Genomic DNA, 25975 nt, shown 5'->3' with positions numbered 1-25975 from the left:
TCGTATGAACACGTTCCTGCCAGCTCTCCCACCGGCTCCTTGCCACTCGATGACAGTTCTGCAGAGAGCAGAGGAGGTCTGCTGCATGGATCAGTGAATACACGGGGGGGAGTGGGTCTGTGGGTGGGGTGTTAAGGTCACGCCTCAGGCCTAAAAAGGCGAAGCAGAATACCAGCAGCGGCAGCAGACCGCTCTAAAAATAACCCAGGCTCTGAAATATGGTGTGAATGCTGCAGTAATTAGATTAGACTGTATTTATAGGTGACAGTTGAGTATTTCAGTGTAACAAACACACAAAATAAGTTTTTATGTTTAGGATACAAATAATATTCCATTAAATCTCTTTCAGCTCTGTGGTCACGTGACTCCAGCACCAACACTGGCCTGTGGGATAAAGTTACAGTGAAGCTCTTTCTCCAAGTCTCTCTTTTGCTGGTGCCGTCCCCTCAGTCCCCGTTTGTCGATCTAATTCTGTCTGAGCTGGTGGACAGGGGGGGGCGGGCGGCTCTATCTGCAACCCCAGCCCCAACCGGGCAAAGGGAAATGACACTGACCATCTAAACTTGGTCTCTGTCTGTCTCCCAGCAGTTTCCACTGGATCAGAAGTTCACTCACTGGACCACCTTTTTCACTTTTCGAAATTAAAGCAAAATGCACAACAAAGTCCTGGAAATAGAGAAAGAGGCGTAGAGTTACCTGTGGTGGTTAAACAGCTCCGGTTATATACGTTGGAATAAAACGGTGGGAATAAATCGTGCAAAGGACTGAGGACACTCATGGCAACATAACCTACAGACAGGATTAACTTTTAGAAGGAATTTTAACTTTGGAAGGATGACTGAAACAGTAGAAGGTAAGAATCCCAGTCAGTCACTTTCTGAACCTGTTTCATAAAACATGCCTCCCACCGTGGCACTTTCGATGTTGTGTTGTGTTCATCGACTTTAAAGGCATCTAAAAATAAGCAGCTATCACGTATCTGCTTTTTGTAATGCAACTTTTAGATTCCAGTGACATCTATACTTCTCTTAAGGATCGGTCAGCATCAACACAGCCTTCTGCTGCACCGTGTCAGCTGAGACAGTGACGTTAGTTTAACTTTGACTCCTGAAAATAAGAAGAAAAACATCTGTGAACTGAGGGCAGCTTTGCTTATGAACCTGAAAATCTGAAGAAGGTCTCAGTTGAGTACTAGTTAAACATCAACACAAGTGTTTCCTCTTAGGATCATGTCAACAACATGTGAGTTCATGCAGACAGGAACTGATTATCTGATCCATAAGTAAAAATACATTTGGAGCTAAATGTTACTCAAGAGAAAAAAGTAACATTTAGAATAAACCTTTTGCAAACCATCAGCTTTAATTAACAAGAATTAAAGACCCAGCATTCCTCTAATGGAATATTTATCACCTGCAGACTTCAGTGCCAGGTTTTAAACTAACACTAACACTTTTTGGCTTTCAGCAGACAATAAACATGCTTAAACCTCATGAAGAATAAGTCAATAATTCAGAATACTTTGTTGCTGCTGCTGTTAGCGAAAACTTGGCTGCAAAGTCCCTGAATCCAAATCTGACACAGAATAGAAAAGTCAGAGCAACACAACATGAACTCTCATCTACAGCTGGTGATTCATGCAACAGGAATTTATGGCTTAATGAATGGATGACTTAACAACAACTGGTTTCATGTTGAGTGTGTACAATCAGGACGGTTGGATCTGTTTGATCTGATGGTTAAATCAGAAGTGTTTCAGGTTGATCAAAGCTTTAAAGGGATATAACTAGGATTAAACTCTGTAGATGCAGAAACTTTAAGTTATTTTTCTTCCTGAATTTAATAAACTCCTTTGCAGCTCTGAGAAACTGTTGTTTAATGAGAGAAATATATTAACAAGTCACATCTGAGAAGCTATAAACAAGCAGCACCTAACATTCAGATTTATTTGTCAAACTCCTTAAGAAATAAAGAATAAAAGTTTATACCTAATATTGTCACATTACTGATGTGCTTTATTTAAAATTTGTTATGTGTTAAATCCTGAACTTTCAAGTATAACCTAAACCAAAAAGTCAATTATAAGGCAGTTTATTTCCTGAATTATCTTCTGTTTTATGCATGAACAGACTCCCAAACATGTCAAAACGTTCTCCTGTTATCAGAAATACTTTGTTTTATTTTACACCTTAAATGTCCATATGCAGTAAGTAATTTACCTACATGAGTGACAATAGTTTAACATTTTATTACATTAATTTAGCACAGTTTTACCCACATTAAAAAGACCAACCTACCTCCTGAGCTACCTGCGCGTTGCTTCCATCTAAGAAAGAGAAAAAAAAATCAAATATCTTGAAAAGCATAAAGCCACCAAGTTTCATACAGTTAAAAAAAAAATCAATGTTCTTTTTGAAAAGTTTCATCAATGACAAAGTCTCTAAAATACAATATATCTAGTTTCTTTAAGCGTTTGTATTTCAGGGAAGAATGTGAGTTACAGAAGCTCAACAAAACTAGCTGAGTTAGAAATGTTGACAAGTCTCTTAAATATGTTCTGTGAGTAAAATACAGTGATGATATAGTGATGAAATCATTTACAACATACAGATTATAGTACAGTATGTTACTTAGACAAACTGTTACAGTCATTTTTTTTAAATTCAGGACAGAACGTTTGGATTTTTTGTTAATGGATCATCGTAAACACAACAGATCCAGTCGTTTGACAGTTGGAAACAAGAACAGCTTGAATTAAACGCCCAATCAGATCATCAGCACCTTGTTTAGTGATCTGAATCTTTGCAGCTCTTAGTTCGGCTCTTAGTTCGGCTCTTAGTTCGGCTCTTAGTTCGGCTCTGCAGCTCGTTCCAGACGTGTTATGGCTACACTTCTCTGTATTCAGACTCTGTAGATCCTAATGACTTCACTGAGCCGTCGCAGACACCAGGTGGTCGTTTGGAGACTAAAGGTCGAGGCTGGTCAGCCAGAAGAGGAAGACTCATGCATGCATGGAAGAGCAAACCTTTTATGGCAGGTTTTTAAAAAAATGATGGTGAACTGAGCTTGTGTGACCCGGTCAGAGGTCAGAAGGTCAATCGGAAACCAAAATACTGACTGGCTCAGATTTTGCAGGAGTTTATTTCTGAAACTTTAAGAGGAGGTAATATGGGGGTGAATGTGGCTGTGAAATCTGAACATAAAAGCACTATTTAAACATGATCTCAATTTGACATAATTTCCAAGACGGACATCTCTAGAAACTGCAGAATATGATCAAATAAATAGGTAAGATTTAGAAATATCCAGCAATATTTTATTATAATTGAATGATATTTACTGAAATAACTCATATAAGCTATTATACTCCTTTTTTAAGAAAGACACTCTGCATATGATAGTCAAACATGTCTGTTAGATAAAAAGTGACGTTAATTACACTCCAAGTTTTAGCTCAATATCTGTAATATCTCTCTGATTTGACTTGATCTTAGTTTCCAGCCTCCTCCTCTGTGGAGGACAATGCTCCTTATTGATCTTACAGCCAAATATGTCACTGTTACCAGCTTATTGGTCTCTGTGATGGTGCCAGGAGGGATACTTGGTGCTGCTTCACATTTTCTAGCAGACTTTCCGAGGGTTTATTGTTGCTTAGCCTTGACAAGGTCGTAGGCATCTAGCTTAGTCACCATCTTACTTCTCTGGTCAGCTGCCCTCGTATTCAGTTCCTCAGGGCTCAATGGTTTCTCCCCCCTGACCTGACATACTGCAGGTTTCGCTCTCGGATGTGTTTCATAGTCAGTTTGGATGATGGGTACCTATGTTTCCATAGATCCCACATCCTTCCCATACAGCCTCTCTCTAAGCTTGCTCATATAGGAGCTCCAACAGTGTTGAGTTCTCTGCCCTCGTTCAGCAGCCCATTTCTCATCAGAATGTTCCCCAACATCATTTTTATGCCTCTGCTCGTTGTGTAACCGAGATTGCTCAGAGGTTGGCACCAGGATTCGAACCCTTGAACCCCTGATCTCCTGTACCAGAGTGTGACTTATCCGCTGCGAGTCCCAGCTATATAAATATATACATATGTTAACATCGCTGATGTCTTGAATACATCATTTTCAGTGATTTCATTATCAAACAGAAGTTGTCATTTCTTGAGTTTTTTCTCTACTTTTATAAAACTCTGATCCAAACTCTTCATTATTTTCTGTTGGGCTGTTATTTTAGAAAGCATTGCTCTTGACTCATGCTACCTACTGTTTGTCTCGCTAAATTTTAGCAACAAAGGTCTGTTAATATTTCATTTTCTGTATCTGACCGTGTTTTCTCATCTGTCCTGCTCAGCGCGGTCGTCAACGACAACCACGATGGTCATCGACAGTAAGACCGGAGACGCCGGGTCGGCACCTTCGCGGGGCCCCAAGAAAACCTTTACAGATAACGTCTACTCCACGTTCAGCTCCCCGTTAGCCTGGATCTTAGTTCTGGCTCTGGTCATCACTTGGTCGTGTGTTTTCATCATTATGTTTGATGTGATGGACTACAAGACCATTTCAGGTAAAACATGCACATCTTCTCTCAAGGAAAAGCTTCATTTCACATGTTGCTTTAAAAGAATAAGGTTAAACTGAAATCAGACAGTTAACATGTATGTTACAAATCACATTTTACCTGTTCAATATGTTTCTGTAACACTGCTAAAAATTGCTTAACTCCTCCAGATGACACTAGCAAGGCTGTCCAGCTGACATCTTTAGTAATCTTACTTGTGTAAAGACAATTTTCTAACAAGTATTACTTCATTTATCCCTTCATTTCTTCACATTTCTCGTAATAAATTAACAAAAGCCCTCACAAAAATTAAACTGACCATCGGTGCTAAAGTAAAACAGAAGCAACAGGCTGTTCTCTCAGTGTTGCTTCCATTTTAATTTCATTTTAATGCAGAGAAGAAATGATGACATCAACTGTTTTGGTATTTTAGAATACTTAATTTCTCTTACAGGATGAAATAAAACCTCCTCCTTATCATATCATTACAGTATGTGCAGAAATACTTTCCTTTCCTTTCCTTTCCTTTCCTTTCCTTTCCTTTCCTTTCCTTTCCTTTCCTTTCCTTTCCTTTCCTTTCCTTTCCTTTTCTTTTCTTTCCTTTCCTTTCCTTTCCTGTCCCACAGTACTGCACTAAAACTCTTTGCTTTTTGCTGCTGTTTCTCGTCCAACCAGGTCACCCACAGGCTGGCATCAGGAAGGTTTTTAAGGATACAGGGCGTAGAGGCAAGAAACCAAAACCGCAACTCTTTCCTCAGAGCAGCTGAATAAAACTACTAACTGCCCATCTCCTACTAACTCTGACTGCAAACATCAGGTTTCACAGCTGGAAAGTTCCCGCACAGCTTCTGTCTGTAAATCTGCAGAGAATGCTAAATTATGATGCCTCTTCATGTTGGATGACAGCAGCATTCTGTGTCCAGATGTCCGTTCAGGGTGTTGATCCCCGGGTTCCTCAGTACACGGGTCTGGACTGACCCGAGTTTTACGGCCCACAGGGAAATACTCTGATGAGATTCACAGAAGAATCAGGTCGGTGTGGGACAGACTCACCTGACATCTGACATCAAATCTCTAAGCTTTTAACAGATTTAATATAAATCCCCAAGATTCTGTAAGAACCATAATTTTTCGATGAATTTATTAAAAATAACAAAGAGGATGGACATTATTTATACTCTAACTGCAGGGTTATACTTTATTTAAGCTTAAGCAATAGAGGATGGTGAAGAAACAATAATTTAGTTAAATATTTAAACATCAAAATCAATTTAATAAATTAATTATTTTGTTTTTAGGTTAACTTCCTGACCAGCGGAGCAGTGTCTGTGTCGTCCTCGTCCCTGACTCACATTGGCTAGCATCAGGCTCTGCTTGTCCACAGGATATTATCCACATCAGGATACAAAGATGATGTTATTTTACGCCTGACAGAAAGTCTACATTTTTAACCCTTTCTGCCTTTAATCATCGTAGTTCAATCATCTGACCAGGACGTCGGCTCAGGCAGGATTTGGTCAGATGTTAGGGAGTCTACTCCGCCGCTGGCCTAATTAATTTGTGAATCTCATCAGGGTAAGAGCCGAGGAGCACCAAGACTCAGACCCTTTAACTGGTTCTCTGCTGAGGTACCTGGAGGTCAACAAGAGGAAGACATGATGAACTGTTTCCTTGTTATGATGCTGCCTTCAAATGCCTCTGTGAAAACAGGTTCAAATATTTGAAAAACCCAACAACTACATTTGATTTGAAGCCAGAAATGATGTTTTTTTTAATATTTGAACTTCAGATGAGCTTGGTTAAGTTTACTCTAATGGACGTTTTCTGAAACAGATGTTTTTTTTAAGAAAAAGAAAAACCAAGCTCCTCTGAAATCACTGTTCTTGTATTTTCAGTGCAGTTTCCAGCTCTGTTCTGCTTCATAGTTTTGTATTTTTATTCTGAAAATCCAAGGCTAAAGATGTTGCAATAATATGTTAAAAACTGGCTTATGTAAAATCAAAATGAACGATGTCTGTATCGTGTTTGCATCGGCAACAGACCCTTTTTCATTCAACTTTATTGGTCACAGTTCTGATTAATTACATTACTTTAAAACCTCTAAATGAACAGAGATTCATATCACACTTAGTTTTTTTAAGCAAAACAAATGCAGAACTTCACAACAAAAACTGTCAAGAATAAAAGAATAAAGAGTTGATGACTGAGGGTCAATGAGACGCTTTTTGCACAGCATTATATTTTATGGAATGCCCCTTTAAGGTGGTAAAACTGGAAGGTGGGTTACCCTTTATTCTTTATTACCTGCGTTTTGACAAAACAATCAGCTCTGAAGGTTCAGATTTCAGCTTTTTAAACTCATCTCTTCAGCCCCCTTTCAGTTTACGCCTCACTGAGGAAATCTGTCCAGAGGTTTAAGAGCTTGAAGTAAATTTAAAGATGAGAAATGTTTACAAAAGTTTGATTTACTTTGCCTGGTCAAACAAACCGGCTGTCATCAAACTAAATGAGTAAACTGTTTATTTTTCTTCCTCAGGAAGCCTCAGTAAGATCAGCTCAGACCCCAGGAAGGCCATGAACGACGCCGTGGACGTATCGACAAACATCATCTCATCCATATTTAAATTTGCTGCCAGCCTGGTTGCTCCTGAAGAAGAAGAAGGTAACACACAATAAAATCAGTGGCTTGTTGGACAAAAACAACTGGTTTTCTGCTGCATTTATTTGTTTTTTCTCATCCTCTGTAGGAAATCTGTACGCAGTGAGGAAAAAAGGTTTGTTCTGATGCACCTTTTATCTGTAATCTGCACAATAAGAAAGGAAAAATGCATTTTGTTACAAAATACACTTCACAGGAATTTTACTAAATATGACTTTAAGATAAAAATGGTCTCAGTGTTGCAGATAAGATAAAATCTAATAAGATGGGTGGTAAGGCTGAATTTTTTAAAAGCACAAAAAGTTCAGTTTAGGGACGACTAAAAGGCACTGACATTATTGATGACATCAGCCGGTGGCGGATTTGAGCCTTTTTTAAATTTATGAACCATCTCTAAGATTCAACATGGTTGGAGGAGGAGGAGGAAGAGGAGGGGGCAAAAGGTATTTACTTCTTTGGTTCTGGGAGTGAAGCCTGATGAGCTCTGCCCTTTATCCCATAACACTCGACTAACGGAAAACAACATTTTAGTCACGATATTTGTGGTCAACATTCATCCTTTTAGTTTGGGTTGCTGAGGCAGCAGGAGAGAAAAACACATATTTATTTATTTATTTATTTATTTATTTATTTATTTATTTATTTATTTATTTATTTATTTATTATTGATTATCTAATATACTTAACTTAACTGACTCAAGAGTTATCTTTTGTTTGTCTAATAGTCTAACTTTTGGCACAAAGATTTTAGTTAATACTAAATTTTTACAGTCTTGTCTGAGTTAATTTTTGTTTTGCTTTTGTGCTAATTTTATGTTTTATTTGTTTATTCTGCAGGAGAATTTCTACCATCAAGAAGTAATGGTTTGTAGCTCTTCTTTATTCAGTAGAGAAGCTGAATGTCAAAATGTCTCAGAAACATTATAGATCTAGTTTTTGTGAAATAAGTTGACATTGTCTGAAAAAGTTTTAATTCGACAAAAGGATGAAATATAAAGAACTAAACAATATTGTCTAATAATACTGTTGTGAAAAAGTACTACTACTACTACTACTAATAATAAGTGTTTTGTGAGGAAGAATTGATTTAAGATTGTTTCAAGATTAAAATGTAATCGTTGATTTCTACAAATTTAATTGATGCAATAATTTACAGATTTATGCTTTTCTTGCAGTTATAGGGATGCAAGCAAAGAAAACTATGGAAAAGATGGAGGAAGAGGAGGAAGATGTGGAGGCTGCTGTGGGAGATGAGGAAGAGGAGGAGGGGGAGGAAGAGGAGTATGAGGAGGAGGAAGGGGAGGAAGAAGAGGAGTATGATGAGGAATATGAGGAGGAGTATGAGGAGGAGGAGTATGATGATGAGGAGGAAGAGGAGTATGAGGAGGAAGAGGAGTATGAGGAGGAATATGAGGAGGAGGAAGAAGGAGGAGAAGAAGAGGAGACAGAAGAAACTGAGGAGGAAGACGAGGTGGAGGATGAAGAAGATGAAGGGGAGGATGATGAAGAGGCAGCTGATGAAGACAGAGAGGATGAAGATGAAGAGGAACCTGTTGCTGATGAAGAAGCATCTCCTAAACCCGTTTCCACCTCAGACGATGAAGAGTCAGTTCTGTCTCCTGATTCGGATTCTGACGTCCCCGTTGACCTCAAAGACAGTGATGAAGATGATGAGAAAGATGAAGATTATGAGGATAAATCCAGCGACGATGCATTTACTGACACCTCGGACCTCAGCGAATCAGCAGCTCTTTCCAGTGAGGAAGAGGAGGAAGATGAAGATGATTCTGATGACGTCATTCCAGAAGACACTGATGATGACTTGGATGTTGATCTTCATCCTGTAGCCGTTTCCACTGAGGATGAGGAAGATGATCACAAACCTGCAGGGGAGGAAGATGTTTCTCTTCTACCTCCTGTTGAAGAAGATGATGATGATGAAGATGAAGATGTAAAATCTGTTGATGAAGATACTGATGATGATCTGGACCAATCAGACGAGGACGTCTCTGTCGCGTCCTCTGAACACTTCGCAGATGTTGAAGATGAAGATGAAGACTTTAAAGATGAGTACTCTGACATCAGCCTTGAAGATGATGAAGACAAGGATGTTCTTCACAAACCTGATGATGATGATGATGAGGATGAGTATAAAAAGGAAGAAGAGGAGGAGGAGGAAGATGAATTTCCTCCCATTTTGAGCTCAGACAGTGGAGTCTTGGGTGATGAAGATGAAGACACGGCTCTCGACCTCGATGAAGACTCCCTCGGAGACACTGTCTTCAGTGACGACACGGCCGATGATGAAGATGACACAGACGATGAAGATGCTGATACAAGCTCATTTGAGTTCAGCGCTGATGAAGAGGAGGAAAAACTGATCACAGAGACATTTGTTGGTGCTGAGGAAGACAAAGATAAACTTAAAGATGAAGAAGCAGAACCCTCAACTGATGAAGATGAGGAGGAAGAAGATGAAGAGGATGAGGATGATGATGATGGGCTTGATGAAGTCTTGCTGGCAGGTATGATGAAGATTACTGAAATGAAAAATAATCTGCTTTATTTGCCCACTGATGAGTCACAGACATCAATTTCCTAAATAACATCTTCTAAAGTCCTTCCTTCCTTCCTTCCTTCCTTCCTTCCTTCCTTCCTTCCTTCCTTCCTTCCTTCCTTCCTTCCTTCCTTCCTTCCTTCCTTCCTTCCTTCCTTCCTTCCTTCCTTCCTTCCTTCCTTCCTTCCTTCCCTGCAGTGAGATCTTATTTGCTCGTCTTTAAAGCTGCTGCTTGTTCAACTAATTGCTCCTCTGATGATGCGTCTCTCAACTATGACCTTAGTTTTACGAGCGTCTTCAAATAGAAACTGTTGAAGAAAAGTAAAAAGAACCAGAATCACCATGGCAACCACACACCTGGGTCTGTCACTCCCTGACAGCACAGACAAAACCAGAGCAGAATTCAGGCCAACATTATTATTGACCTTTTTTTCCACTTTGGTGTCACAATTTCTGATGGGCTGCTCCTCCAGCAGCTTTAGGAAACAAACAAAAAAAAAGTATAATGAAATACATCAAAATGTTCTAACAACCACATATGCAAATAGCTGCAAAAATCTCCCCGTAGACAACAATCAGATTTAAGGGACAGGAGTGAAAAAACTCACAGCAGAAACATCATTTCAAGTTTAAACAGGTCATAGCTTCACATGACTATGCAATAAACTAATTTAAAAATAATTTACTGCAGAATATTCAGCTTAAGTTGATGATGTCACATGAACCTTAGAGCTCTGAACAGTGTAGACACACGTCTGCTGTCTATAGTTAAACAGGACTTATAGGTGCCCACGATAAATCTGAATAAATGGTAGAAAAATGCTTATTTACTTTAGCATCAATGCTTCCTTTATGTAGCTGGAAGTTCCTGGTTCCAGGTGAACTAATTCAGTCTGCAGGTGGAAACTTTTATGTTTATGGCCTGCTTACTGACAGATGCTGGATTTTTCATAAAGAATATGAGCTTTTAATTCATTAGACCACAATTTTAAAACACGTCTTAATTTCTTTTCATTATTCCTCTTTAACTTTACTCTGTTTAACTGTTTTTCAGTCCCATTGTCCAGCATGTTTTAGATGTTGCCCTGCTCCAAAACATCTGGTTCAGATGAATCGAAAGTTAAACACGAACATATAAAACAGGCGTGTTGAAGCAGGGGAACATCAGTGTGTGCTTTAAGGACACGAAATGACCCGAATTCTTTCTTAAATTGTCTCGATAATTAGAAATGTGTACTTACTGATCTGTGTTTGAAACTTCCGCTGCAGCGGCGATCACTGCCCAGCAGGAGGCAGCAAAGACTGAGGCAGATGATGGTGAAGATGAGGATGAGCTCATGCAGGCGGATGATGAAGACAAGGCAGAGGATGCTGGTGGGTAGCTGTTGCTGCTGTGAGTTAAATACGGATATTTAGTCATTTTCTTACTCCAAGTTTAACGGTTCTTGTTCTGAAACTTGTGTAAATATTTGTGAGGGTTAGTTTTTGCACAAATTTGTGTTGGTTTACAGAAAACACACTGAACCTTTGAGCTTATTTACATTTATACATTCAATAAGTCTAAACAGCTGCCACTGACATTATAAATACAGCATTTCTCTCCATCAGATAGCAGACATCCCGCAGCTCCGGAAGAGGAGGATGAGGAGGGAGAAACGAAAGAGTCAGATCCTCAGAAACGCATGGCCAAATCTGAAGACAAAAAGGAGGATGATGAGGAGGATGATGATGAGGAAAAGGCAACAGTGGATGTGATTAAACCTGTGCCAGAACCAGAGGAAGATGCACCGAAGGCTGAACCTGCAGGTTAGAACTTCAGGATGAAGATGTGAGTTTGGATCAGATTTGTTTTAAGAGTAACTTTAGGTTTTTAACTTGTGATTTCAGTTTGTCCCTGTATGCACTCTGCAAAAACCAAAGAGTCTTCTGCAAAAACCAAAGAGTCTCCTGCAAAAACCAAAGAATCTTCTGCAAAAACCAAAGAGTCTCCTGCAAAAACCAAAGAGTCTCCTGCAAAAACCAAAGAGTCTCCTGCAAAAACTAAAAAATCTGCTGCAAAGACTAAAGATAAAAAAGGTTTTTTTCAGACTTTTATCAAATAATTATTTCTACATTCTAACTTTGAATATTTTAGTTTCAAGCCATGTATTTAGATTATTTTTAACTTTTGGGCTTAGAACTTCAGCTAACTTGCAGATTTGTCACTTTTGTTCACTGTCAGAACCGTTCATTGTGATTAATTAAAGTTTTGTAGCTTTAGGTCTTAAATGTCATTTTCTGTTTTCAGACGCCCCCAGGAGAGTTTCTGCTGTGAGACGAAAAAAAGGTAATGATAAAATAAAAACTAGTTCTTTCATTTAAAGGTGAATGGGAGCAAATGAAAGGATTAAGTGAAGTGTTTTTAAATCTCTCGCTCTCTCTCTATTTATGGTAAAGTAAAACTACTTTGTTTATTTATTTTTATTTTACTTTAAGAACAGGAAGCTGTAAGGACAGAACAAAAGTCCAAAAGGCAAGGTAACGCTGATCATCTTCTATATCCATTTTTATAAACACTAAATATCTTTTAGGATGCTCTTTTTGAGCCATAATAACTGTAATAATACATTTACATTTTGTCCAGCTCTTCCCAGAATGGCGACTTTAGAGCCAAAAGTCAGGAGAATCCGAAGATTAGCTCCTCTTCTCAAAGGTATTCTAAGAATATAACTGTCCTTCCAGTAAAAGGCTGACTTTAATCTCAAATTTAAAAAATAAGAATGATAATTCTGCTTTTGTTATAAAAAATTCCATTATAAATGTGTTTGTTCCTTATTCCAAAAAGCCAAGATAAAGGAGAAGGCCAAGGCTATAAAAACAGGTCTGAAATAATGTCTCACACACACCCCACACACACACGTGTTTACAATTAAAATATAGAAAAGGAAGAACTAATTTTACTTTTCTCCCAACTGTGTTTTCTCCCAGAGACAGAAGTTAAAGAAGTTAAAAACCAAGAACCAGTCTCAGAGTCGGAACAAGAAGGTAAAAAAGCACTAATTGTTTATCATGTTTGGAATAAATAACAAAGTTAGATTTGGTTGAAATGTAAATGGTTGAACGACTTTTTGATATTTACTTTGACTCGACTTCCTGTCCATATTGTTACCTCATTTTATATTTTTATTTTTTTAAAAAGTGAAAATATGGAATATATAATATGTTTTGGAGAAACACCAACAGCAACTTTCACAGAAATTACACATATTAAACAAAAAAAACTAAATTCTGATTAATTTAATAACCTGCTGTTTGGGGTCAGAAAAGCTAAAGGAAAAGAAAATAATCTTAACCATCTGTTCAAGTGACTGCATGCTGAATAATTATCTCCTGTTGCTTTAATATTTGGGATTTTTGAGCTTTATAGATTCTTTTTCAACCCAGAATGTGTAAAATGATCCACATGCATCAGATAGAAACTCTGACATGCATCACGTTTTCGTCTCAGTCGGTCCCTGCAGACCTGCTCCGGTTTACTGCCCGTCTCCTCCGGGCTGGTACGGTACGTCACAAAGAAATTAACAACCATTAAAGTTAGGATGAATCTGTTTCTACTGTTAGGTTGATAAAATCTAATTTTTGTTTTCCAGTTCATCACATAGTGACAGACAACCCGTACCCTCCTCCAACCGTGTCAGGTATTCACCAACCTCTTATTACCGACCCTTTCTGTGGTGTGGGATATAAAATGTGGTCATAAATAAGTTTTCTCTCATCTCCTGGAGAATGAAAACCTATTTTTTGTATTTTCAGTTCCATCTGCTCCCGTTGTGACGGTTCACCCTGGAGCCCCACCTCCCCAGCCTCCTTATCAGCCGCCTCCCTTCATGCAGCCGCTCTTCGCTCAGTTCCAACCCTTTCAGCCCCCGGTGCAATCGGTGATGCCTCCTCCATCAGAACCAGCTCAGCCGGTCCAAAGTGAGCCGCCGGAGGCCCCAGAACAAGCACCTCCGGTGGAACCCGAGGAGCCGAGTCCAGCTGCTGAAGCTCAGCCAGCTGCTGCAGCAGCTGCAGGTCAGAGCGAGCAAATTTCAGAGAAAAAACACACCAACCTGAAGCTAAAACAGTCATAACATCTTCCATTTAGAGCTTTTATTATTAACCATCAATCACATGGAAATATCTCATCAACTTTTAGATTTAAAGTGTTTTTTGTGTCGAGGAGCTTCCTGGATTCAAGCTGATTTGTTTCGGTTTTCTTTGGACGGAAACTCAAATGTCAAAAAACTCCAAATCACTTTCTTTTAAAATAATTAAAATGTCATTTTTATATATCTTAATATAGAGATTAGACTCATAAATAAGTTTAAGCTCTTTATCATCATGAAGTTAATGATAAATAATAAAAACTATGAATCGTCAGCACCATAAACAACTGATAAAATCTTTTCATTAAAGTGAATTTCTGTGCTTGCTTGTAATTTAATAGTTTTTGCACCTGCATGCTCACCCATTTAACTCTTTTATGCATATGTATATTATGCATTTTATTTAATTTCACATATTTATAAAAACTGTCAGATTATAAATCACACCTATATATTTTAATAAGGTCAAAACACATAAAGATGTCTACTTTTCACCTTCTGGTAATAAAAGGTTTTAATTTTATCAGTGAAAACAGAGCATTGTTAGGATGTTTAAACCTATTTTATATTTAAGCTTGTCAGTCTAGCCCAGGACCCACTATTACATAACATTATCATTCTCATCTAATTTATCTTCAATAAGTTGGCATGGCCTTATTTTTAACTAAATGAACGTTAGAATGACTAAAATCTATACAATCATTTTTATTGGGAGAAAAATATTTTGAATAAATTATTCGGAAACAAAAAAAATCACAATTTTTTCCCCTCTTTCCTTTAAGAACCAGAACCTGCTGTGGAAAAAACAGAACCTGCTTCGACCAAGACGGGTAAAGTATTGCTCGTGGATTCGTTTTCTCCTCCTTGTTAAAGCAGAAAACAATAACTAATATCTCATTTTTTTTAGCTCCTAAGAAGAAAACCAAAGATGCTGATTCAGTGAAAGGTACTGCTCACTTCTCCTGAATAAAAATAAATATTTACCTGCCACAGAACTTCCCTGTTTGCTGAAATAAATCACAGCTACAGCAGTGATTTATAAGGATGAAGAGATATGAATATGAATTCATTAAAAACAAACAAACTAAACCTTTTTTCTGGATTTATCTCCTCAGAACCTGCAGCGACCAAAGATAAAACACAGAAAGGTAAATTCTGTTTACAGCTCTGTAATTTGGTATTTTCATGTAGCCAAAAAACAAAAAACAACATAAATTCCAGCTGTGTTTTGTTATAAATAAACACAAAGATGGATACTTTGCATCAAAACTATAAAATAAACATTGAATTAATTATCACATGCATTTAATAATTGATTTTAGATGCTTGTAATTTAAGCTTAAACTTTTTTCTACAGAGCTGGCTGCAAAAAAAGAGAAACCCAAAGAAAAAGCCAAACTTCCAGCAGAAACTAAAAAAGGTAAAGAACATTTTAGTAAATTTTGTGTCGTGTCCACATGGTGGGAAGCAGCTTTATGTCGTTCATATGTGATCAACCTGTTTGTTTGACAGAGCACCTCGAGAAAAAGAAAACCAAATCTTCTCCAGTTTCAAAGAAAGGTAAGCTGCTACTGCCCCAGACTGTTTTAACATTTCATATGACTGAAATGCTCCTCTTTGATGAGAGGTAAAATCTCATCTTTTACATAATAACCCAATCACATCATGTCAGAGCCTGCAGCTGCACAACACAAGAGGAAATCAGCGCCCGAGAAGACAGGTAACAACAGACACTGACGAGCTTTAATAAGCAGAAAGTCAATCATCATTCAGAGCAGCGACAAGAGAGATGATTGGAAACTAATTGTTTTTGTTCCCCTCTGGAGCATCAGCTGTCAGGAGCAAAGTCAAGGCATCCAAAGATAAGAAAGGTAAAACTCTGACCTTGCATGAGCTCTCCGACTTAAGATTTGTTTGGTTTTCATTTAGTTTAAACCATTTTTCTGTGTTGTGTGTTCATTCAGTTTATCGTAGGAATGTAATAAATCAGAAAAAGTTCAATTTAAAGTAGTCTTTGTGTTCAAACAGATCCAGAACCACATCCACTGAGGCTGAGAATGAGACTGGATCCTGACAGGAGGGCGAATGTAACGTCTCAGGCCAAAGAAGAGAAGCACAGACCTTCATATAAACCAGGTAAGTTCTTCAATGATTGTTCGGTCATTTTGCTAAAAAAAACTATCAGCTTGGATTAGTTAAGATTTCAACATCTTTAACCTTCAACTCTTAATATTTATATCTTTTTGTTTCCAGATCAGACAAGATCAAAAGTACTGGCAGACAAGAAAAGTAAGTTTGTAGTTAATTATGTGTGTAAAATACTGTGTTTATGGCTTGAAAGGTGGAGGCATGCTTTGGAGAAAAGAGGAATTAAAGACAGAATCCGTGTGTGTGAATGAGACGGAGACGGGTGGAACGATGAAGCTGGGAGAAGTCGAGGTGTTAAATACCTAAGGTCAACCATCCACAAGAGAGATGAAGAGGAGGATGAAGGCAGAAGTGAATTAAGATGAGATTCAGGCATGAGAGCTGCAAGAGTAAAAGGAAAAGTTTATCATATGAGGCCAGCTATGATTTATGGTTTAAAGACTTAACAAAAACACACAAAAAGACAGGCGGGGCAGTGGTTATATATCAGCTAAAGGATAATGAATATTGAATATGGACCTGCCAGGGAGGAGGGAAAGAGGAAGACCATGGAGAAGATTCATGGATGAAGTGAAGTAGGGAGAGATGAAGGCATTTAGTCTTCTGAGGAGACCCAAAAAGAGAGCAGCTGAAAGATGATCTTCTGAACTTTTATTGTTTTGCTGACTTCTTAAAACATTGATCAGTTGAAGACATTGTTACATATCATCAATGGGCTTGTGTGAACTAACGAGCACTAGTCTAAAGACAGGTAGAGAGGGACAATTAGGAATTTACAAGACAGCTGGACTGCTTGAAGAGATTTCACCTCTCATCTGATCAGATTCTTTAGTTCTCATCATGGGTTGGGAGTTCCAGGTTTCTGAATCATTCATTCAGATTTATAGAGTTGAAACATGTCCCTAAAACACCCCACAAGTGACGATGACTCAAACAAGTCGCGTTTCACATTCCACCGTTTTATCTTTTTGCTCGCAGGCAAAGCTGCAAAAAGTGAAAAGAAATCTGTCAAAGCTGCTGAAGGTATGGAGCCAGGATGGAGTCAGAAACTGAAACTGTGATGTAAAATTTATATTCTTCTCTTTTTCACTTCTCCTAATTAAGACAAAGAGAAACCACCACAAACTGGTAAGTATGAAAACATAAATGTTGTATAAAGTTCCTTTATTTAGTAGGATTATTATTTAAGATGCTTTATCAGTTAGATTGCTCCAAAGATTCCGACCTCGTTCTGTTACCACCTGGGGTCAACAGAGACAAAGATTTGACAGAACTCAAGATAAATACGGAGAGAGTTAAGCATTAATTAGTAACGACATCCAGAAGGGAAGTTCCACACAGACGGGCTGCTTGGGTCCTCTCCACACTGGAAGTCAACCCTACGACAGAAACAAAGACAACATAGTTGGTTTTTGCAGCGTCTTGGTGAAGTCTTCAGGCAGGTGTAAGGATCAGCTCCTCGTTATGTGGGATAGATGAGTCTACAATGGTTTTGAGCATGCACAAACGTTTATAATGAGGTTGTAATGGGTTATTATTGTGGAGGGGTCGTATCTGTGTCCTGAGGGGAGCCTGGTGGCTGCAGGGGGAGCAGGTCTATAACGTCTATAACGTGGAACCTGAACACACCAGTGGTTTGGTCAGTCTGAGGCAGGACTGGTCCTGATGGACTCATATTTAGACCATAACTGTGATGAAGCCATGGAAACAACCCAGAGAATATAACTGTGGTTTCAGTGTAGTGCTGATCTTCTAGATCAGGGGTCTCCAATCCTGGTCCTCAAGGGCCACCATCCTGCAGGTTTTCCTTATTTCTCTGCTCCAACACACCTGATTCAGAGGTTAAATCACCTCTTCATGTTCTACAGAAGCCTGTTAATCACCTGTTGATTCAGATCAGGTGTGTTGGAGCAGAGGAACAGGTAAAACCTGCAGGATGGAGGCCCTGAGGACCAGGATTGGCCACCCCTGTTCTAGATGCATCCTGATGCGGTCCAGGAGAGTCGTGCCGGAGTGGGTGGAGGAGAGCTGCTCAGAGACGAGGAAAATGTCAAGAAAAACAAGAAACAAACTGCTGACGAGCACGTCATCATGATTACATTCACACACAAAAAAATGGGGTCTTAACAAAACTTAAACCTCCACCCAAGTTTGAGATCAAGTTTACAGCATTTAATAAACAAATTAAGTCTCTTGGATGAAAACAAACTATTTAGGATCATCTGGATCTAGTTCCATGTTTGGGGTAATGAAGATTATAACAAAGACACACAGTTGTGTTATTCTTTGTAGTTTTTGACTGTAATGCATCATATTGTTTGCTTGTTACTAGCAAATGGAAAATGAGCTTCTTCTTGTTAAAGCCTGGAGGTATTTAATCAATTTTTCAACATTTCCCCACTGGTTAACTCAATATGAAGAGACTTAATGACCGTACAAATGAAAATAATTTAAAGAGATAAACTGATTAAGGTGACAGCATCTTTAACTGTCTTGCATTATATAAAGAAGTTAGAGTTTTACAGAAAGAATAATACTTAATTGGATTAAAACCATAAACCAAAACCCATTAATCTGTGGTATTAGTGTTCTGTTCATAATGAGTCATTCAGTGGATTATCAACACCGCCCCGAGTGTCCCACACTTTGACAGATCACTCACTTCCTGTTTCTGAGAGCAAAATTAGTGCTAAAACTAAAATAAAGGGTTTAATTATTGGTGCATCTTTGACTTTTGCTGACGTGGTTTAAAATAGAATCTGAACAGAAATCTTGAATGTTTGGACAAACACAATCATCTTGTTTTTTTTTCTAACATAAACACCAAAATTGAATATTTTCTTGTCTGTGTCAGGCCTTCAACAAGTTTTATAAAAATCTGGCTTCTGAGGATTTTGTTATCTCGTTAACAAATTAACCAACACATCACCAAACGGTTTATATAAACCTTAAAAACGAGTTAGCAAGATGTTTCTAATCTCATTTTTAGGGTTTCTGAGAATAAAGCAGCAGAAGAAAAGCAAAAAACCTCGAGCTCAGTCCACCTTTTCTCCTTTCCCTCCTTCCAAGCATGTCAATTCTCATCCTGCGCCTTATCTCCCGTTCTCACTCAGACTTCTTATATCTCAGTTTGTTTTATCTCATTTCTTGCAGGAGAAGCTGAGACTAAAGACAACATCACAGAAAAGAAGAAACAAAGTAAGAGCTGCTGACATTTTGCCTCATCACCATTTTAATGTCAAAGCAAACCCTTTGGTTAATATTTGCACAAACTTATTAGAATGGAAATTATGTAGGTGCATCTATGACTCGGAGTTCTTGTGAAACTTAAACAGCAAAACTTTGCACTCAGTTTAAAGCTTTGCAAATGTTCTGACATTTAGTTGCCCGTCTCCCTCTGCTGTCTTCACAGGTCAGAAATACTTTCAGTGCATCTATTTTCCAGGCAAAAGTGCACATTACCCTTTACGACCTTTCACCCCGGCCATGTCCCCCGCCATGTTGTCCCCTGCTGTGAGGTCGATGCTGGAGCAGCAGAGAGCCGCCAGAGCGTCGGGGCAGTAACTTTACTTCTGATCTAACAGGATCTCCCAAACTATGAGAGGGAGAGTTTCTCTTCTGTGGCGTTCTGTATCTCAAAGAGCAGCTGCAGACAAAGAGAAGGACTGATTTATTTACCTTTAACCAGATTATTCAGTGGTTGAGCTCCAACACACAGTCATATCATACTGCAGCTGAAATATACTGACACCGTTTTGGGAATTATCATAAAACTTTGTGAATAAAATTAATAACACGCACATTTTGTAATTCAGAATAGGATAAATGGTTACATCTTTACTTTGTCCTGTTACTTTCAAAATTCTAAATATAGTGATCATTAAAACCAAAACATTTTATCAAAAATCTTTTTTGCATTTGGAGTGGAAAACAAAATCTTGCCATGAAATGACTTAATTGAGTTTGATTTGTTTTAAACTATGAAAACTGAAAGGAGGCCTAATGCAAAAGTTATGAAATGTTTATTAAATTGGCACCATTTAGCAACATTTTCACCGTCAGTTTTCCTGCAGTTTTGACCTTCCTGTTCTGTTTATTTCTGCTGTGAAACATTAACATGCAGAGGCTGGAGCGTAAAACCCAGGAGCTCCTACGTCGATCCCAGCAGCTTCTCTGTCACCGAGCATCCATCAGTCTCATCCAGCTGCATGCAAATGAGCAACAAGACATTCATCCACTCATATTAGACCCCATCTGGGTTTAACTGATGGTCTCTTCACCTTCACATAACTGATTTGTTTCAAAATCAAGGTGGTTCTTCGTTCTTAGTTTGAAAGGATTTCTTTCTCTGCCGTGCATCTTAAGCTACATGTTGTGGACAAAATCAGTAAAATATAGATGTTTAAATAAAAATACAGGCTATGTTTAACATGAGAGGCAAAAGGAAAGATGAAAATAGCCTTGAGCATTTAAAAACGACAATATACTGTAGGTTAGTGCAATATACAAAAAACAAAAGAGCAAAATTAAAATAATTCCAGTGAAAAAACAGGATCTCACATAGCCTGCAGAGTCAAAAGTCTGGATGCTCTGACTTTTTAAAAGGTTATACTGCAGCAACTTGCAATGTTGCTACTTGACAATTGATAAATTATTGAAGAAAATTTGTAAAAATACAAAAATAAACACATTTATATGTGAATACCTCCATTTTAGATCCAATAACTTAAAGAAAAACAGATTTTGTTCAACAGATAAAAAACTACCACATAATTCAGGATAGTACTGTAGTGTAATTGTGTATTTTATTGCTTCGTGCAATACTTTTATTTTAGCGTGGTGCGTTCAGAGACAGGGCAGCCCTGCAGGAAAACCTCCATGTGACCAACTGATAAATGCTGTGACATTCACTGCAATAAATGAATGTAAGTTTTGTTTGTCAGCTGATTATTTAAGCCTGACATGTATTTTCACTTACCTCCATCCTTCGTGGTTCTGGTTTCGTGTCTCGGCAGCAGCGTTGCATCATTTTGGTGTTACATGACTGCTGCTGAGCGTTTTTAACCAGCAACTTCCTGTCGTTGTCTTACTGATTGGAAACTTGATGTTTCTGCAAAAGAACCAAAAGAGGAGTTTTAAACAAGAGATGGAGCCTTCACCAGAGGATCCATCCAGTTTATTAATAGTTCCATGTGGATGAAAAGTTATCATCTGATCTTATTTCCTCAGCATAGTTCAGACTTAGTTTCACCTTTGAAGTATGTGGCAAAGCAGCAAGTTTCTCCTGCTGTTGCACATTTAATAATGCTGACTTTTGAAACATTTATTCAGCTCTCAGCTCCTGATTTATGGCAGCAAAGTGGGCTAGACCACATTTATCTACGTGCTTACTGAACCTCTCTGTGTCCAGAACTTTTCAGAGCTTAGAGGCAAAGCAAAGTCATACACGTGAAAAAAAAAAAAACAAAATGCAGAATTTTGAGTTTGCAAAACCAACTAAAAGTAGCATCTTGCTGGGCTGTGGCTATTGATGAACAGAATTTGTGAGGGAGTCTGCAGAAAGTCTTGAAATGTTTGCAGTGATTCTCAGCGTCCTTCCTTGTGTTCCAGAGGCTCGAAGTCCTGTCGCTTGAATTTTGAACATGTCATACAATTTGTTCAATAGTTTTTTTCTCTATAGAGTCAAAGTCGTCGAGGGCATCTTTAACCCATCTCAAGAGCTCTGGTGCTGCACAGAAGTTCTCCTCTGGCAAAAAAAATATGTCAAGGTTTAAAAACCATGTCAGTGATAAATAATATTTAGTAAAAGCTGTCCAAAATCTGCGCATCTTCATTTCAAAGGTGTACTCAAGTAGAAAAAACAATTCTATATGTGGGTACAAAGCAAGCTGAGGTGGGTACGATGTAGGCAACAAAATAATTAAAACCTACAGTATGGTTTTGAAAGACATAATTTAAAAAAATATTTGCCATGTGGCTCGCTTAGTGAGATTGTAAATTTACATATTTTCTCACAACATAGAGTCCAGTTTGAGTTGCCACCTAGTCTCCAACAGTCTCAGCCCAGCCAGATACCACCTTTAGGTGAGGATTAACTTTAAAGGAATAAAAATATCTGAGCTCAGAATAAGGTGGTGTTTCTGAGCATTATAGGCAATATGGATGTTGCTAATAAGTTAGCAGCAGCTCAAATGTGTCGTCGTCTTTGGGTGCTAATCGCCCCAGACTTATAAACTCTCTTTATTGATCAAATGTTTTCATATTGTATACAGAAGAAATCAGCTGTGGGCTCTGAGAGGTTCAACCTCAGCTTCATTATAAACCTTGGTTTATTAAATCTGAGGCTGATTTTGTGTTTCCCTGCAGGCGTGAGAAATAAGGTGTGAAAAGACGCCGCGTGTCGGGGCTACATTACACCTGGCAGCTGTGTCAGCGTGGCCTTTAACACACACCTCACGACGGGGTGTTACTTTGGGAAAGAGTTTTTTATTTGATTCAAACAGCAGCAAAGCTCCTGTGCTGAAGACATTCTGGCACAAAGCATTTACATTGTTGCATGCTGTGATTCTGCTTTAAATGATAACAATTAGAGATTTATTGTGAATTAAAGTAGAGAAGTGATGTTATAAAAAAGGAACAATCACACATCAGTAATATTATACAAGCATGGTAATGAGTTCATTAAATTTTCATGTCTTCACTTATATTCCTGTCAGTAAATAAGGTGGAAACTTTTGGTTAAAGCTTGAAAACGTCCCTGATTGCAGGTTTTGTTTGATTGAAGCTGTTAAAACAAAGTGGCCTATATTTTTTATGCATGTTCTTTTTAAAAGCCACGCTGTGACGTTTGTATGTGTTCTGACTGTGCTTCACTTTAAAGTCTTGCTGTTTTTATTATTCTGTCTCTCTTTTATTTTTCAGTTATACTTGATCATATTATATTAATAATCTGGATCCTATGAGCAGAAAACGATCATTTTGAGACTTTGTGACGCATTACAGAGCCCAAAATGTCTCTTTTAATGTTAAATCGTTCATATATATTTATTCCATTTTAATTTATAACAAGTCATTTTGTCATCCAAACCTCTGGTGCTTCTTTCTAATCTCATGACCAGCTGAACAACTTTAATTTAAAGATTCCCTGCTGAGCTGATGAACTTCAGAGCTGTAGTTTAGGTTTTAGTGCATGCATGGTTTGGACTTTTAAAACACTAAGATCCAGTTAAAGATTTGAGGTTTGTGGGAAAATATCCCACCTGATTTCACTTTATGGTGTCGAATACTTTATCCCAAAGCTTGAGGAGGTTCTGAGTGACCAGGTATGACTTTAAACGTTACTGAGGAAACACACAGGAGCCATAAATGCGAGATCTGAATCTGAGAGCACTTTGGAACCATTTTAGTTTTAATGAATTTATTTTCAGTTTGTTGGGTTTCTCTCACTCTTCACTCATTGTGTGTTTAGGTCCTGCAGAGTTGTGTTACTGCTTTAAATAACAACACGATGAAATGCTAACTGAAAGGGAATGCTAAAGGCCCAAAAGATAAAAAAGATCAAAACTTCAGACATGATGCAGCTTCAGCAACACTTATGTTTAACAATATGTTCATTTTAGTTTTTTTCTAACCAGAAGTTAAGTTTTCAGTTTGGTTAAACATCACTAACAGTGGTTTCTGTTTCTTAACAAGGTAAAAGGTTTTTGTTCTAAAATAAGAATCTACACCGTGAATAATAAAAGGTTACATTTATCTGAACATTAAGGCACGTTAATGCAAGATCTTAATTGTAAAATTTGTAATTTAATGTCCAGAATAAATGAAATAAACAGCATAAAAACAGGGTGAGCAGCACTCCATGCTGACTAAATTAAATTTATTTTAATGGGATTAATAATTTGCCTGCAGTAGATTTTTTTTTTAAATTAACTTCTCAAATGTTAAATTATGTAATTTTATCTACTTTTGTAACATTTCACCAAAGTCCTTTTAAATTGTGTTCTGCTTTGTTGCAACTTTAGTATCTTTTTGTCCAAATATGCAGATAAAAATTCACATTATGACACTAATTCATGAGATTTTTTGTGCCAGTGTTTATATAAAACAGCTCTAAACCCATCCATGTCAGTCTAAGAATAATTTAAAGTTTTGAGAAAATATTCTCAAAAACTACACTTGAAGTCGTTTTTTAAATTTTTTTTTTGAGATATATAAAGATTTTTTATGCAAGATAATGTAGTTTAAATAAACAGAAAGAAAAAACATTTTTAAGTTAAAATCTACACGTTTTATTCTCGTTTAACTCTCTGGTGTAAAAACAGCTGAAAGTGAACATTAAGATGATAAAGTGATATTTTATTTTATTTTTCACATGCTGGAGAGTCAGGGTCTCAGACATAAATTATTAATAAATGAGAACAGTGTTAAATAGATTAATTTTACTGTTTTAGGTGACGGTTGTTAAGTTGTTGAATGTAAAGTAAAGCGAGCTGAAATGGTCAGATCTCAGGAGCCAATCAGACGCCACGATTAACGTTTGGCTGCTGAACTGAGGGACACAGAACGTCAGTGGTGTAAAAAGTTGAATGCTTTCATCACAATGGAGTTTTTGTGTCAAAATTTGAATAAATGTTTGCAGATATTTGAGCTTCCTTGTGTCTCATATTTTCTGAATATAAAATAAAATGTCATGAAAGTTTTAAAACTGACCCAAATGCAACTGAAAAATACACAATCGCTTAACTAATAACTTTTCTACAAAGATATGAACAAAACTTTTATTGAATATTTTTATTTCTGTCCAGTTTTGTTTAAAAAAATAAATACAATTCTGGAAGATAAGACCTGAAAGATTTCCTGAGGTTACATGAAGCGTTCCCACTCCTCTGTGAACGCATCATTGACTTCCTGATGAGAAACTGAAAGTAAGTGTTGGAGCAGAGAAACAAGGAAAACATGCAGCATGGGGGCTCTGAGGACCAGGGTTGGGAATCACTGCTCTAGACTATCAGAACATGCAAATTAAGCTGTAGGAGTTTGTCCCTTTACAGTGAATTAAAGCTGCATTTAGAGATTAATGTTTAAAATCCTGTAAACAACAACATCCTTCTGATTCTGCTGAAGAACCCTGAGAATATTACTAACGTTCTGTCCAGTTTTTGTCAGAATCTGTGCCTTTTGAGTTCTTTAGGTCATCGTTTTATGGTCATGTTCCTGTAGCTGTTTATCCTCGTGTTTAGTTTATTTCTTGTGTTTAGTATTATGCTGTTGTGTAGTTTTGTGTCATCATTCCCCTGCCCTCAGTCTTCTTCTTGTACAGTTTATTGGTGGTTGGTAAAAAACTGAAGGCGTACATCACCACCACCTCTGCTCTCAGTGGTTTTCCTTGTCCTGCCGCTCCCATCCATGCCTGTCCCTAGTTTGTAATCACTCACCTGTTTCCACTTCCTCGTCAGCTGTCTTCATGTTCAGTCCGGTCCATCTTCTCATTGTTGGTCTTAGCTCAATCAGGTTTACTTCTTATGTCTTCTCATGTTCCCTGTGAGCCGCTGTATCTAAGATATGTTGTTTGCTGCAACATCAGCGTTTTGTTTTTCAGAACAAAAGTCATTTCAGTTTATTTTGAGTCTGCCTGCGTTCTGGGTTCCTGCCTCCAACCGGACCTGATCATCTTCTATAAACAAACACAACAGATAAAATAATAAAACCCTACAATTACACCTCTAAACACTTTTTTTTCCCATCATTTTGTTGTATTTGGATTTTTATTTCATCTTATCAGAGTTTCCTATTTTCCTTTTCTTCTGCACTGAGTTGAATACAAATAAATCCGTATTTACTCAGATTTTTTTAAATTTTAGATTTGGAAACTGATATCCTAACACTCTGCATGTCTTCACTCAGATTAATGTTACGAATGTGTGATTATTA

General features: G+C 37.7%; 1 protein-coding gene across 5 annotated transcripts; it reads left to right on the top strand.

Moving 5' to 3' along the window:
* Positions 1 to 471: 471 nt before the first annotated feature.
* Positions 472 to 24691, top strand: LOC108247060 (probable serine/threonine-protein kinase kinX). Of its 5 annotated transcripts, XR_005234461.1 has the most exons (32): positions 472 to 853; positions 4348 to 4560; positions 5230 to 5280; positions 7091 to 7216; positions 7302 to 7328; positions 8051 to 8077; positions 8389 to 9738; positions 11040 to 11144; positions 11379 to 11576; positions 11658 to 11846; positions 12058 to 12096; positions 12246 to 12287; positions 12394 to 12462; positions 12595 to 12630; positions 12738 to 12794; positions 13258 to 13311; positions 13400 to 13447; positions 13563 to 13823; positions 14680 to 14727; positions 14805 to 14843; positions 15013 to 15045; positions 15255 to 15317; positions 15410 to 15457; positions 15570 to 15617; positions 15724 to 15768; positions 15926 to 16033; positions 16151 to 16186; positions 17024 to 17068; positions 17150 to 17173; positions 18378 to 18415; positions 19199 to 19243; positions 19458 to 19542. XR_005234461.1 is itself a non-coding variant. In XM_037981404.1 (31 exons), exons 1-31 carry the CDS (start codon positions 835 to 837, stop codon positions 19607 to 19609), a joined length of 3639 nt encoding a protein of 1212 aa, XP_037837332.1. In that variant the 5' UTR covers positions 473 to 834; the 3' UTR covers positions 19610 to 24691. The 5 variants fall into 5 exon arrangements, 4 of the variants coding, with proteins under 4 accessions (XP_024866030.2, XP_037837333.1, XP_037837332.1 ...); XM_037981404.1 differs by lacking the exon at positions 18378 to 18415 and having other exon boundaries at positions 473 to 853; positions 15730 to 15768; positions 19458 to 24691; XM_037981403.1 differs by lacking the exon at positions 18378 to 18415 and having other exon boundaries at positions 473 to 853; positions 19458 to 24691.
* The last annotated feature ends 1284 nt before the right edge of the window (positions 24692 to 25975 follow it).

The sequence above is a fragment of the Kryptolebias marmoratus genome, linkage group LG19 (assembly GCF_001649575.2).
Source record: "Kryptolebias marmoratus isolate JLee-2015 linkage group LG19, ASM164957v2, whole genome shotgun sequence".
Taxonomy (NCBI): domain Eukaryota; kingdom Metazoa; phylum Chordata; class Actinopteri; order Cyprinodontiformes; family Rivulidae; genus Kryptolebias; species Kryptolebias marmoratus.
Note: the sequence above shows the minus strand (reverse complement) of the source record. Positions and strands in the feature narration are given on the sequence as shown.

Coding starts and splice junctions, on each gene's coding strand:
- LOC108247060 (XM_037981403.1), top strand. Junction 15,046..15,254: donor CAAAGATAAAACACAGAAAG/GTAAATTCTGTT, acceptor TTTTTTCTACAG/AGCTGGCTGCAAAAAAAGAG. Junction 15,618..15,723: donor ATCAGCGCCCGAGAAGACAG/GTAACAACAGAC, acceptor TCCCCTCTGGAG/CATCAGCTGTCAGGAGCAAA.